This window comes from Enhydra lutris, unplaced genomic scaffold (genome assembly GCF_002288905.1).
Source record: "Enhydra lutris kenyoni isolate GAN:26980312 unplaced genomic scaffold, ASM228890v2 scaffoldscaffold14, whole genome shotgun sequence".
NCBI classification, from domain to species: domain Eukaryota; kingdom Metazoa; phylum Chordata; class Mammalia; order Carnivora; family Mustelidae; genus Enhydra; species Enhydra lutris.
Genome location: NW_019154098.1, coordinates 16,509,882 through 16,525,978, shown reverse-complemented (window position 1 = coordinate 16,525,978; position 16,097 = coordinate 16,509,882). Strand labels below are relative to the sequence as shown.

The window sequence follows — 16,097 nt, the reverse complement described above, 5'->3', positions numbered from 1 at the left end:
TCCACAGCCTAATATTTCCCAAAAAATTCCTGGTAAGACTGGCTATCTAGTTGCTAAGTCCATATAGCTGAGAAGTGGCAAGTTAGAGAGAGAAGGCCATTGCCAAAAGCTCAGAGTAAAAGGATGGGAGGAAAATGGAAGTTTTCCTGAGGTACTGCCTTACAGCATAATAATAATGTCCATGGGGATGGTGCTTAGCCACTAAGAAAAAAACGACATTCTATTTAATACATTCTTTTCAGATAGGAAGAAAATAAAATTCTAAAATTAGGAAGATTTACTTCAAAATGGTTTACATAAACTTTTTGTGTGAAAGATAAACTCCCATTACTTTCAAAATTTCCCTCCTACAAAAAAGGAGTAAATGAGGCATTTATTTTACAGAAGGCCTGGATATCTCTGCTGTAAAGACCCATCAGTGTGATTTATGCCAACCTCTCTAGAGTTATTTTTGACATCCTATTAAAGATCAAATTGTCTCAATATAGGACCATTCTTCTCTCATAATCTGTAATGGATCTCCAATATGGATTTCAGGGAGGTAGTAAATAGCTCCATCTTACTGTCTCAGTGACATTGCTACAATCCTGTAAAAAAATCCCCATTTATTTATTCTATTTCCTTTAGTGACAGAATAACCAGAGCCTTCCCATAGAGATTAGGAAGAAATTCAAATTTCAAAATCAAAACCACATTCCAAATTTCTTAAAAGATGTTTTTTTTCAACTCCTTTGTAAAAACATTGGTCACCATTTAACATACAGTGGCAACAAAATGTACTCAATTCACATGCATCAACAAGTCAATAAATCATGATACACAGACAACATGAATTTTAAACGAACAGTACTAAAGTAGCTCATGTTGTATTTAACTATAGTTATGGTGCTTCCAATAAAGAAATAGCTATTATGAGAAATAAGATTCCAGTTTCAATCTGAAATAAGGTTATTTGTGACAAGTACCATGAAACTATGGTTTTATGAAGTCATTCTCTTTAAGGGAACCATTTTTCAGAAATCACTTTGTGCAAAGCACCAATACTCATGTAGAATAAGATCTTGAAAAGATGTGTACCTTAGATAAGGACAAAAGGGCTCCATTTTTTGAGTTAATTATCTGAATGATTCAAATATATATTATGCCCCCAAATTAAAATATCTTTCAACATGAAGGTTATATATGCTATGTTTTGACACCTTAAATAATTCTTCAGACAGTCAGCTAAACTGAAAGCTTCTGTAGGACTGGATTATTTTTAAGAGCAAAAAGTGAAAACCAATAATCAAAGCCCTTTCTAAACTCACAGGCAAGATTTCTGGATATGGGATTTAATTAATAAGAAGAAAATATAAGCACCACAACAAAATAGTATTTAGAAAACAGAAAGGACTGGCAATATATAAGTTAGGAACAAATGCACTTAGACATTAAAAAAAGTTGTTTAAATTAGCACTCTAACCCTATCAGCTAAAATAATTTAAAAAATTCTTTTTGGTGTGTATGTAGTACTATGTGGAAGATAAAGACCAAGATTCTGTTTAAGAAGTCAAGTTCTGTAATTCTAATTTGATCAAACGAGACTATTGTATTATTTGTACACAGTTAAGAATGTTATATATTTATTTTTATATTATAATTTATTTTCTTCTTTTCTCTCAAAAATCTACGATTAAAGGATAGCTCTAAGCTATTTTGAAGTGCACAGAGGGTAATTTATGACAAATTGCCTTGTGGGGGAAAAACAGCCCTTCTCAAAATAAGAGGTCAAAGTAATATGTGCAAATAAATTTTAAACTAAGGTAAGTGTAAATCCATCCACTTAAGTTTTCCTTCTTTTGCAACAAATAGTTACCTTAATTTCAGTTTTTCTCCTCCATGATGAGTTTACTCTTACAAGTAAGAGTAATTTTTTAGCATTTATATAAAAGACCACATGCTAACAAACTTTAAGGGCTCATAAAATTTATGACTCATATATAGTTGTACTATATATGTCGGATATGCAAGGCTGGAAATTAGCAATTTCAACCTAGAATATTATTTAAACATCACCAAAGAAGAAAAAAGACAAAAAAAAAAAAAAAGATTTCTCCTCACATAACTTTTGATTACTATTCATAGCCAAAAAGCAAAATATAAAATATTTAGTCTTCACCTCAAAGTAAATTATCCAGAAATAAAACTTTTATGTGATAAGATAAGACATCAGGATTATGAGTATGGAGTATTCAGATTCATTCAGATGAGAAGACGTTTTGGGGAAAAAGAAATCCATCCCAAACAACAGAATTTGTATCTCGTTAACCTTCCAAACATGACTTCAACTTTACCACTTATACCATAAGCCTTCTCAACAGTTCCCATTTTCTTTTTCTCTAAAAAAGTTTTTTAGCCTCTTAATTTCCAAGTGTCATGTCAAACCCCTTATTTTACCCTAATTCCACAATCCCCATTTATAAAAGACCCTAAAATCATCATTTTCTTGGAGCAGAAGCTACCATGTAATGATTTAAAATTGAGAAATTAAAGATAAAAAAATCAACAGAAAATAATACACTTACTAACATATATGGTTTTATGTAGTAAGGACATCACATAATTACTCATTCTGATTAACCTCTGGCTCTTGAGACATTGAGGTCAGAAAATTAAAGTGAATAATAGATACTTAAAATACTTAAAGTGTGTGTCTACCTTGAAACGACTAAGAGTTTAAAAAATGACTAAAATTATATGATTGTAAATGTTCAATGTAAAACAGTACAAAATTGATGTTGCCCAAATAGAGTAAAAAAAAACCTTTAACTTACATTACACATCTTAAGTAATGTGGCAAAAATCTCAAGGCTGAGTTGTAACTAGAGAACAACAGCAACGACAGAAGATCCTTTCATGCATGCACACACATGAAGTAACAAATATGCAAACCCCAACTTAGTACAGTACATCAATGACTGAAACTTAAATGATATTTTGATATATAAAGAAAAAGGTAAAATGTTGACTGCCATTGATGAAAAAGCATTTCAACAATTTACACAAAATGGATACTAAACATTTTTTAAAAAGATGTCCTAAGAAAACCAAGCCACAATAAGTTAGTGTTTTCCATAATACATGCTGAATTATTTGATCCCGTATCTATACACTGTTATTGTCTTAATTCCTAAATGTTGTGACAGCATATTTAGTAATTGAGGTACATTAGTTTACATCTTTTTATAGGTATTCTAATAGGGTTAATTTTTCTTTTCCAGTTTTTCATCTTCTTCACCTCCTCCAAAGAAAAGCAAAGGAAACATTCCTAGAATGCAGCCAATAGTCACCCCAACAGCTTTGCCCTAAGGAAACAAAAGAAGACATTTTTTGAAAATTATTTTATCCCTGGAAGAAGGATCTTTGCCTAAGTAGCTATGATAAACAATTACTATGTACCATAAAACTCAACTGTAATTGCCTTTCTTTTGATCATAGTAACTTACATGTAAAAATAAGTCATATATGACAAAGGACACAAGCATATGCCATGGAGAAAAGATAGTTTCATAAATGGTGTTAGGAAAACTGGACAGCTACATGCAAAAGAATGAAACTGGACCACTTTCTTACACCATACACAATAATAAACTCAAAATGGATTAAAGATCTAAATGTAAGAGCTGAAATCATAAAAATCCTAAAAGAAAACATAGTCAGTAATCTCTTGGACGTCAGCCTTAGCAAAATTGTTCTGGATCTGTCTCCTCAGGCAAGAAAAAACAAAAGCAAAAAATACACAATTGAAACTACTTGAAACTGAAAGCTTTTTGCAGCACAAAGGAAACCATCAACAAATGACAAAACAATCTACTAAATGGGAGAAAATATCTATAAAAGATATAACCAATAAGGGGTTAATATACAAAATATATAAAGAATTCATACAACTTAACAGCAAGAAACAATCTGATTTAAAAATGGGTAGAGGACCTGAATAGACATTTCTCCAAAGAAGACATACAGATGGCCAACACATGAAAAACTGTTCCATACTACTAATCATCAGGGAGATGTAAATCAAAACTACAATGAGATATCACCTCACTCCTTTCAGAATGACTAAATCAAAAACACAAGAAACAAGAAGTGGAGAAAAAGGAACCCTCATGCACTGTTGGTGGGAATACAAACTGGTGCAGCCACTATGGAAAACAGTACGGAGGTTCCTCAAAAAATTAAAAATAGAACTATCATATGATCCAGTAATCACACTACTGGGTATTCACCCAAAGAATACAAAAACACTAATTCAAAAGGATATATGCCTCACTACGTTTACTGCAGCATTATGTACAACAGCCAAACTATGCAAACAGCCCAAGTGTCCACTGATGGGTGAATGGATAAAAACGTGTACACACACACACACACACAAACACACACACACACACACACACACACACACACACACACACAGGAATAGTATTCAGTCATAAAAAAAGAATGCAACAACATGATGGATCTAGAAGACATCATGCTAACTGAAATAAGTCAGAGAAAGGCAAATACCATATCATTTCAATCATATGTGGAATTTAAGAAAAAACAAAGGGGGAAAAAAAAGAAAAACAAACCGAAAACAGACATTTAACTATGGAGAACAAACAGATGGTCATCAGATGGGAGGTGAGTAGAACAGGTGAAGGGGATTAAGAGTACACTTATCTTGATGAGCACTGAGTAATAAACAGAATTGTTCCATCACTGTATTATACACCTGAAGCTAATTTAACACTGTAGGCTAACGAGACTGAAATTTAAAAAAAAAAAAAAAAGACAAGAAATAACAAATGTTGGTGAGGATATGGAAAAAAAGGGAACCCTTGTGCACTGCTGGTCAGAATGTAAATTGGCGCAGTCAAATCAAAAACAGAATGAAGGTTCCTAAAAAATTAAAAATAAAAATACCATATGACCCACTAATTCCACTTTTGAGTATTTACCCAAAGAAAATAAAAACACTAATTTGAAAAGATATATAAATAACCCTATATTTAGTGTAGCATAATTTACAATGGCCAAGATATGGAAGCAACCTAAGGGTCCATAAATAGATGAATAAAGAAGATGTAGTTTATGTGTGCATGCACACACACATGCATATACATGTGTGCAGGTATAGGTATATGCATGTATACATATTTGTGTGTGTATATGTATGTATACTACATATGTATATGTATGTATACTACATATATACATTTGTATACTTGCATGTGTATATATACGTGTATGTGCACGCGTGCGCGCGCACACACACACACACACACACACACACACAGAGACAATGGAGTATTACTCAGCCATAAAATGGAGTATTACTCAGCCATAAAAGAGAATGAAATCTTGCCATCTGTGACAATGTAGATGGACCTAGAGGGTATTATGCTAAACGAAATAAGTCAGACAGAAAAAGACAAATAACATATGATTTCATTTATATGTGGAATCTAAAAAACAAAACAAACAAAAAATAGATACAGACTCACAGATACAGAAAACAAAGTGGTGGATGCCAAAGAGGAGGAGATGGAGGGGATGGGTGATACAGGTGAAGGCAATAAGAGTACAAATTTCCAATTAGAAAATAAGTAAGTCATGAGAAAGAAAAGTACAGCACAGGAAATATAGTAAAAAATGTTGTACACTAACTTTGTATAGTGAAGGATGGTGACTACACTTATTGTGATATTTTGTAATATATATAATTGTTGAATCACTATGTTGCTCTCCTGAAACTAAATTAATATTGTATGTCAACTACACTTTAAGTGGACATTGGGGAGGATATATCTTATGGTGAGAAAAAAAATGAAAAAAAAATTAAAATTAAATCTACAGTAAAAAAATAAAAACAACTTAAAAATAAGCTACAAGAAGGTTCTAGAACAAGTAATATTTAAAGTTCAATGCAACTAGGAAAAGTTTTTTTTTTTTCAAATTGCCAAGAAATAACTCCAAAGAAATATTCAAGTAGAAATATACCTTTTAGAAATTGTACATATATTTTCACTTCTGAAGATAGGGGAAAAAACCTCACCAAATACTCTTAATATATTTGGATTTGCTCCTTTTTGTATATATTCCTTTTCAATATTTAACCCCATGTATATGTAATTATATGTAGGTCTAATCATTATGTAAACATAGCTTTGTTTTCTGCTTCAATTCACCCCCCACAGCCACACGTTATAATAAGCTCTTTTTTTCAAACTGTTTCATAAACTTAATAGAAAACTTCTAAATTCCACTGAATTGATGGCCTATAGTATGTTTAAAGCTCTCCTTACACCATTGAAAGTCACTGCTTTTTCACCAGTATAAGTGATATTGTAATAAACATTTCTGTGTGTAGTTTTTCCCAATGATTTATTTAAAAATCAAATAATACGAATATCTGTGCATATTCATAGGGTAATGAATGCTATGCTGTCTATTCTAGACCAAAAAGACTGCAAATACATATATACCAATTGAAATACAGTTGACCCTTTATCAACACAGGTTTGAACTGTGTGGGTCCACTTATATGTGGGTTTTTACAGTGCAGTACTATAAATGTATTTTCTTTTCCTCATGATTTTTTAGCAACATTTTCTTTTCTCTAGCTTACTTTATTGTAAGAATACTGTATATAATATGTATAACATAAAATATGTTAATTGACTACATATGTTATTGATAAAGCTTCCAGTTAACAATAAGCTATTAGTAGTTAAGTGTTTGGGAAGTCAAAAATTATATGTGGATTTCAACTCATGAAGGGGATGACGCCCCAACCTCCAGTTGTTCAAGGGTCAACATATATGTATATGTATGTGTATATGTTTATGTACACATATATGATATATACACATATATGATATATACACACCAATTTTTATACAATCTTACCTATGCTATGAATACTTTTAAAATTTTTATTTTTGTAAACAATTTTTTAAATTTGCATTTCTAGGGTGATCATCTAGGTTAAACATTTTCAATTAAGTTTTATTTCTTCATAATAAACATTTATTGAAAATCTACTGTGTGCCAAACTCTGTGCTAAGTACACCGAGACACAGACTAATTAGATGCAGTCTATCTCTCTCTTCTAGGTACTTCCAGTTAGTTACAAAGAGAAAAGCAAATAAACAAAACAAGTTCTATCAAGTACTACTGGTGCTATGATGGCTAGCTACATGATCAATGGTCTTGAATAAAATATATTTCCTATACATTTTCCATTTATCTATCAGATCCTACAGGTTTTCTAATCAATTTCAAGATTAGACATTAGTGTTTCAACAACAGCTTGCATAAAAATTTTCAACTCTGTTATTTTTGGGTTTTGGCTGTGGTGGTAGAGAGGGTGGTGGCAGTATGTCCCTGCTTTATATTAACAGTCAGATTTGTCATCTTCATCATGTCAAACTTTGAAAAGTATCACTCCTACGGAGTTTTAATAAACAGACGTTTTCTTCATTCCAGATGCTGAAAAAGTTTATCCTAGATCCTTATCTTGACCTTTAAGTTTGTATTCATTTATATTTATTTATATATACACACAGAGAGAGACTATCTTATTATGGATTCCTGACTTTCCTACATACACGAAATGTCCGCTGCCGCTTCTACTTCTCACCCATTGTTACTACTGTCCAGGGAAACCAAGGCTTTCTTCTCTACCTCCCTACTTACTTTAGGATTGCCAGTTAATGAGTTTCAACCCAATTATCTCAATGGGTCATAAAGTCAATAGGGAAGAAAGGGAGGAAAGAAGTGGGATACCCTGATTCAGAACCTGAAACATCTTTCCACTGAAAAATCAGTTACTTATATATTATTATCAGGTCTTATGATAGCCTAGGCCTTATAATTAACTACTTTGGGGCTAACCTAAGAACTTAAGTACAGTCATAATATGGTTCTGCAAGAAAATATTTTCTGAGTTTCAAATAGCCAAATTATAAATGAGCTTTTAAAATACAACCTATGTCAATAGGAACCTGCCTGTGTATTTGCATATGTTCCATTATGGGTCAGTTTCAGAGTTAGCTTAAGTCATGAATAGACTGTTGATCACTAACTTAAATTACTTCAGGCTATTTGCTAATTGAATTTTACGTTACAGAGTAGATTTCATCTTAACATAAAAGAAGCAGAGTCAATGACTAAGAAATAAAATCACTTCATATGCTGGTGGAAGATTTATCAAAATACAAATATACACACACACACACACACACACTAGCTTAGTAACTGATGTACTCATATAATAGGAGAGGGGAATGGAACTGCTTATAATACAGAAAGAAAACAGAATTATCAACTATGCGAGAAGAAAGCCTAGGAAAATAATCTTCTCTTGATCCTAATTGTAGTGCTAAAATGTTAAGCCAAATTGCTAGAATGTTAGAATATCCTGATTCCTCAACAACTCTGGCAGATATTAGCTAGCTAATCTCACTTCAATTTATCTACGAATTGCAGTATATGGACACTTTTGTATGATTTTTACAAAGAAATAGTTAAGTCTAATGTGGAGCCCGAGATTTGCATTTCTAACAAGTTTCCAAGTAGTGTTGGCCCTGCTGACATTACACTTTGAGAAGCACCGTACTATAAAATCTCACTTTCTCCCGTGGTTTTAACTATCACCTTTTCAGTGAGGCCTGCAGACCCTCCTATTTAATCCTGCAAGCTGTCTCCATAGCAGCACTCCCAACCTCTTTTACCCTACTCTGTTTTCTTTTTTTCTTTAATTCCTTTAAAATTTGTGAATTTCTAGTACATTAAGCATTTTATTTATCAGATTTTTTTATTATCTTCTCTCCACTGCTAGAATGTCAGACCCACCAGAAAAAAAGATCTTGTTTTGTTAACCAATATATTCAAAACTCCTACATATGTACTATGCATACAGCAGGTAAACAATTAATTTTGTTGAATGATTAATAATACTCATCATCTCTAATTCAGACCTCTCTAACTCTTCACTTTTAATCCAAATGCCTACCAGGTATTACCATTTGAATGTCCTATAAGCATCTCAAATTCAACTTTATCGAATTGAAAACAGAACTCATAACGTTCCCTTAATAACTTGTCCTTCCTCTTTTCCTTCTTGACTTAATTGGTGGCATTGTGATCCACCTAGTTTCCTTCCTATTTAAAAGTCTTCGCTAGAATGCCATCACCTAGGTATGAGGTTCAAGCTCCTTAGTAGAGCTTATACAATGTCTTTCCTGTCTGATCCATTCTTACTTCTCCAGTGCTATTTCCTACTGCTGCTTCACTCTTCAACTACTACATTTTATAGTCCAGCAATACCCTAATTTCTTTTATTTCTCTGAACATACCCCATTTTTATCATGTCTTTCTACCTCCGAGTCAATGTACTCAGATTCTCTTGTTCACCTAGTAAACATCCCATCAATAACACAAAAATCAGCTGAGATCCAATTTTCACCAAGAAATCTTCCCACCAAAAGAAATTTCTCCCCACAACGTATTAATTCTCTTACTTGTGCTATTGCTATATCTAGTGCATAATTCTCTAACTGCATATGTCACACTAAATTATAGTTTGTTTACATGTCCGGTTCTTCACGTAAACAATTCTTAAAAATAACTTTAATTTATATTCATTTTATGTCCTTCAGTCTCTACTATATGACAGATACTCCTTAACATTAACTGAATCATATAAAGAATATTCTAAAAATCAAGTATACCTACAAAAAATAGACAATAAAAAATTATTGTTCTTCTGAAAACTGCCAAAGTTTAGACAATTTTTCTAAAAACTCCACTCAAATCAATTTAGTCTCAAATTTCTCAAAAGGACTGAATTATACAGTATCTTGTTCTGGCTACCTGAATGCATTATCATAAACCATATACAGTACTTACAAAATGTGTACTAACACGTGTTTGCCACATGTCCACTTGCTTTGGTGTAAGATCAGGAATTGATAGGCCTAATCTGGAAGCCAAAGCTTCAACATAGCCTGCAAGTCTTTAAAAAAACACAAGGACAGAATATAAGTTTTTAAAGAGACACACAAAAGTCCTCAGATAATAAACAAATTGCTACAAAAAGAAACAAGATAATTTTACACCTGTAACTGGCACTTTAGAAATGGTATAAATGCTTATTTACAATTTCCATTTTTATTGTGCATAAATATACAGTTTAAAAATATTTTAATATTAATATTTTCATACATAGATAAACTAATTGACTTAGAGCAAATACTCTCTCTTATTTTATTTTGTTTTATTTATTTTTTTGAGAGAGAGCAAGCAAGGAGGTTGGGAAGGTAGGAGAGGGGCCAAGGGAGAGGAAGACAGAATCTCAAGCAGGTTTCACACCCAATGCACAGCCTGACACAAGGCTCAATCTCACGACCCAGATATCATGATCTGAGCTGAAATCAAGGTTCAGATGCTTGGGGCGCCTGGGTGGATCAGTTGGTTAACTGTCTGCCTTAGGCTCAGGTCATGATCCCAGGGTCCTGGGTCTGAGCCCTGCATGGGGCTCCCTGCTCAGCAGAGAGCCTGCTTCTCTCTTTACCTCTGTGGCTCTCCCTGATTGTGAGGGCACTCTCTCTCTGTGTCAGATAAATAAATAAAATCTAAAAAAAAAAAAATCCTTAACTGACTGAGCCACCCAGGCACCCCTCTCTCTTATTTTAAAAGATCATTTCAAGGTATAATAAAAAAAAAACTTGCAATAAAATCATAGTCATGCACTCCAAATTTAAAGCAAAGCACGTTAACATATGCTACTAGATGGGGGTGTCTGGGTGGCTCAGGTTGTTAAGCATCTGCCTTTGGCTTGGGTCATAATCCCAGGGTTCTGGGATCGGGTCCCACTTGGGGCTCCCTGCTCGTTGGGGAGTCTGCTTCTCCCTTTCCCTCGGCCCCTTTACCTGCTCGTGCTCTTTCTTGCCCACTCTCTCTCTCACACATAAATAAATAAAATCTTTTAAAAAACCAACCATGATATTAGATTGATATACTAAGAAAAACAGACTAGAATTTTCAGGGCAATCTCAAGTATTTATTTCCCATCAGTTATTGGATACAAACTCATTTTATCAACTGTAAGAAAAAAAAAATATGGATCCCAATATCAGATATGTTAACTTCTAAAAAAAACTGTATACCTAAGAGTCAAGGAAACGTATTTGTTATTTAATGATATTTTTTAAAGGCAGAGGAGAAATAGTTTTTAAATATAAAGACTCCCAACAAAATCTTATCTCTAATCAAAAATAACTAATTAATGATACAATCTAAAATTAAATGGCCTTAAAATCTATCAGACCACTTAGATCTATTATATATAAAAAGCTATCACAGTAGCTGTGACATTACATTAACATTAATGTTGAAAATGGGGAAATTAGAATATGTAAGGGGTGATATCATTATAGATTTATGTCAGGAATCTGAAAAATATAAAATTTATGCCCTGGTCCAAAAACAAGAAACTCTGTGTTTTAACAGTAGCTTTGGCCCTAAACTCCAGTACAGAAGTCTAATACACAGGGTCAGATCACTTATGAAGCCACCTTTTCCTAGATTATAAGGCTAAGTAAACTTCTGGTAGGCCCAAATCCAAATCTCAAAACTTACCACTCTCATGAACCATGGAAGGAAAAAACAGAGCCAAAGACTGAGCAAAAGAGAGTATGTTTATTACAATAATTAATGCCAACTTGGTCTAACTTGTACTTTCCAGGCTTCCTCAAGATCAGGAGGCAGCCCAGGCCATGTGTTGCTTGGAAGAGAGGATGTAAAATGAGAAAGAGAGAAAGCTGGCCTTTTCTAAGTAGACATTCTCACTTTATTTCATCATTCCAGCCACACAGAATAAAGAGAGCAAAAACTGGCCAAACCCATGTATGCTCTGGCATTATTCCTTCTGAAAAGTTCCTCTCTCCCAAAAACATGCCCAGTCAGTATCCTCATATTTGAGCCATATCTCTTATCTTTGAGCTTAATGGGAGAAGAATGGGGTGAAATAATGATGGGGTTCTTGGTTTTAATTTAAAATTTAATTTAATTTTAATTTTATTTTATTAATTTTAATTTAACTATTTATTTGGTTTTAATTCTTTAATTTTAACTCTTGGTTTTAATTCTGTCTCACTTTGGAAATGTCTATCAAAAATACATATGAGGGGCACCTGGGTGGCTCAGTGGGTTAAGCCTCTGCCTTCAGCTCAGGTCATGATCTCAGGATCCTGGGATCGAGCCCCACATCAGGCTCTCTGCTCAGCAGGGAGCCTGCTTCCTCCTCTCTCTATGCCTGCCTCTCTGCCTACTTGTGATCTCTCTCTCTCTGTCAAACAAATAAATAAAATCTTAAAAAAAAAATACATATGAATACTTCAGTAATGCTTACATTACAGTCGTTTTAGAAAAACTTTTAGCATGTATCAATCTCTTGAGAAGATTTTAAACACAAATTCCGGGTCCCTAAACCCAGAGACACAAGTTCCAAGGCATAACCCAGGCATTTGTATTTGATGCACACCAAAGATTTAGTACTACTGATTTAGAAATGTTAAATTTAAAACTTTAGTTTAAAAACACACACAAAAAATGTCCCATATTTTTTATCTTTCTCAATTAAAAAATGGGGAAGAGAAAGAAGCAAGGTCAGAATACACACGCACAAATGAATAAATGAATGGACCTACCCAAGTCCAGCTAAATCTGACACAAGATTTCCTAAAGCAGCAGCTAAAAAAGTGAGATAAGTGAATTGTTACATGGAAGTCAGAAAAATCATTATAATACATCGCTATATCATCAATGAAGCACTCATCTGGAAAAGTAGTCACAAGTTTCTGAAACTACAACAGCTGTGTAGCCAAAGTTACTCATTGCATAGCTCTGAATTTCAAGATTTCAAAATAGAACACAAGTCTTTTGGGATATAATGTTCTCCTTCCATCAAGCAGTAGGTTTTTTCTGTTGTGGTGGCCATTTGGAAACCATTTTAGTTTCAATACTATGCAGTATTTTCTGTATCCTTCATTATATTTAAGGAAATTTGGATATTTGGAAGTTAAAGTAAATCTTTATGCATAGCCTGAAATTTGAGAAAATCACAGAGAAAAATGAAGTTTCACCATCATGAAAAACAGAGTGGTAACTAGGGGAAAGAAAGTAATAGAGCCAATCTTATATTTCCTTCTTTGATTTTCCTACACAATTTGAAAATAAATTAGTAGAAACAAGAGCACAAAGGTTTTGGGGTAACACTGAATTAAGAGAAAAATTTATTTTAATATAGTCAGTATAGCATTGTTACTCATTAACATTAAGTACCTAAAATTTCTCAGGAAAAAAGTGCTATATATACAACATTAAGAAAGTGAAGAACAGGATTAGGTAGACAAATAGACATTTCAATGAGTAAACTTATTTAAATAAATCATTCTCTTCTAAATCCAACCTGCTAAAATATTTTATAAATATATGGACAATGGAATAATAATATGACTTATTAAATACCTGCCATAGTTGAAATTCCCAAAATAATTCCGATAGACATCTCAATATGGGTTCCCTAAAAAATGATTACAAAGAAATTAATTTAAAAATTAATGCTGAAGTGACTGTAAAAAAGAGCAAAGTCTTAATGAAAACAGATAAACTGCTTAAGCCAACAGGTTACTGCAACAAAATTATATATATAAAATATGCCAAAATATTCATATAATGCAGTAATGCACTTAACCATTAAATATATGCATTCATGCAAAACAACATCAGTATCATCTGATTTATTAAAATCAGGCTTTTATAAAAAATAAAAATAGCAACAAATACTATTATAATAAAAATAGCAATATAAGTCATTGTTAAAAATCTAGAATTTGTATTTTCCAACAACAAAGATAGATTCTTTAAATCTCTTGGAACACAAAGACCAACTCACCTAATTTAAAATCTTAATTTAAGCTGTTATTTACACTATCAAAAGAGTAAAAAAAAAAAAAAGACTAAACTGATTTCTAGGGCCCCAAGAGATCACAGACTTCAAAAATTATCTTGTAACACTGAGTACTTTAACCATTAAGTAGTGAGACTATATGATACATTTATGAGCAACAACAGTAATTTGCACAATAGATAGAGCCTCAGTAAAAAACAAGGTACTGAATTTACTGAGAGAGTTTCAGACTTTCCACACCCATCCCATTCCCCTATAGACAAGAGGCACTCATATTTTTACTTCCATTTTAAAGAGAAGGAACCAGGGGTGCCTGGGTGGCTCAGTGGTTAAAGCCTTTGCCTTTGGCTCAGGTCATGATCCCAGAGTTCTGGGATCGAGCCCCGCATCAGGCTCTCTGCTCAGCAGGGAGCCTGCTTCCCCCCGCCCCGCCCGCCTGCCTCTCTGCCTACTTGTAATCTCTATCAAACAAATAAATAAATAATCTTAAAAAAAATAAAGAGAAGGAATTGAAATGAAGAAGATTAAACTATTCTAATGGGTTACTACACAGAATAAAGAAGAAATCCTATGATCTATTGTGCTAACTGAGCTCTAATGCTTAGCCAATGCTGCCATAAGTAGACTTAATTTTCCTCCTGAATACTGATGCTTGAAAATTTCTAAATAAATTTTAAAATCACAATGATACTTATGGAGAACAAAAAAGGAATGTCCTATGCGGTATATAGAAATATTGCATTACTCAATTATTTATAAAACTGAAGAGAAGCTGAGTTAAGTTTCCTCATTTTCCTCTCATCTAGGTCTTTTGGTTCCATCTCTTTAAAACACAATTCTTGGGGCACCTGGGTGGCTCAGTCAGGCGGCTGCCTTAACTGGAGTCGTGATTCCAGGACCCTGGGATTGAGTCCCACATTGGGCCCTCTGTTCAGTGGGGAGCCTGGTTCTCCCTCTCCCTCTGCCTGCTACTCTACCTGCTTGTGTGTGTGCTCTCTCTCTCTCTCTCAAAACAAATAAATAAAATCTTAAAAAAAATAAAATAAAATTCTTGCTGGATACGGAGAGAATAGCCTGATGCATAAAAGTCTCCCAGGTATTTAAAATCACAAGGAAGGTTGTGAAGGAACCACATCCCCAAGAAAAAAAGAACAAAACATGCGTAAGGAATAAAGATGTGTATCTTTATATATAGATGGGGAAAAAAAGAAACCCCACACAAAACACTCCACAAAAAACTGGAGCACTTATATAGAACGAAGGTACCTAACATGTACAGTATATAAAAAATAAATATACCATCTTTAGCAGCAATGAATCACTATCACTAGGAGTGCCCCAGCATAAATCTGCTTGCAATACATGTGCTTAAAAAGTACTTAGGTGCTTAATCATTTAGTTGAATTTAAGAAACCTGAAGGACCTTCTAATAACATAAAAGCTTCAAATAAAATCAAAGACAGTTTGAGGACAAGGGACTACCAGTCTTTACTTTTTCCCACAGTTACATCAAGTTTTATTTTGTACATTTAATACTAGTTATCTTAAATTTATATCTGGTTCATCACCTGAGTACAATTAAACTACTCTAGAATTCTAATAAATCCTATTCTAACTAAATTTTAAGAAACATAATCCAAAACCCCACTAAAATGTCATAAAAAGCAATCCTAGTAATATAAAAATATAATAAACTATGAAACCAAAGGCTGAGTATGAACAGCAGCCAACAATAAAGGTCAGTCTATTACAGGAAGTTACACAGGAATTTGTTTTGGTGACTACAACTTAGGATAGCAACCAAGAGAGTACAACAGGGAAGAGGAAAACATCAAATGTCAATGACATGATAGAAAAGAAGAATCAAATATTTCCTTAACTTACTATCTTAAAACAGTCATAGCTGTCCCATAATGTTAGGAGGAAATCAGTGTTTTCAAATAATTGAAAGGTGAAAAACATTCTTAAGATAATGACTACTTATTTTCCTATGTATAGATTCTAGAGTTGTATTACTTATGTATTTTAGTTTTAGCAGTCTATTTATTATAAAACCTCTTTGGGAAATTTCACTGTCCCTGAACTGGTTTGCAAT

At 33.2% G+C, this 16,097-nt stretch overlaps 1 protein-coding gene across 1 annotated transcript in view; it reads right to left on the bottom strand.

The window, feature by feature from the left end:
- Positions 1-2,073: 2,073 nt before the first annotated feature.
- LOC111146709 (transmembrane protein 65) overlaps positions 2,074-16,097 on the bottom strand; it is a 64,273-nt gene continuing 50,249 nt past the window's right edge. Inside the window, exons 4-7 of the mRNA XM_022502377.1 lie at positions 13,561-13,615; positions 12,741-12,783; positions 9,940-10,045; positions 2,074-3,344 (exon numbers count right to left, since the gene is read on the bottom strand). Coding sequence (XP_022358085.1) covers positions 3,243-3,344; positions 9,940-10,045; positions 12,741-12,783; positions 13,561-13,615 — 306 coding nt within the window. The 3' untranslated portion in view covers positions 2,074-3,242. The remainder of the gene's footprint in view (positions 3,345-9,939; positions 10,046-12,740; positions 12,784-13,560; positions 13,616-16,097) is intronic.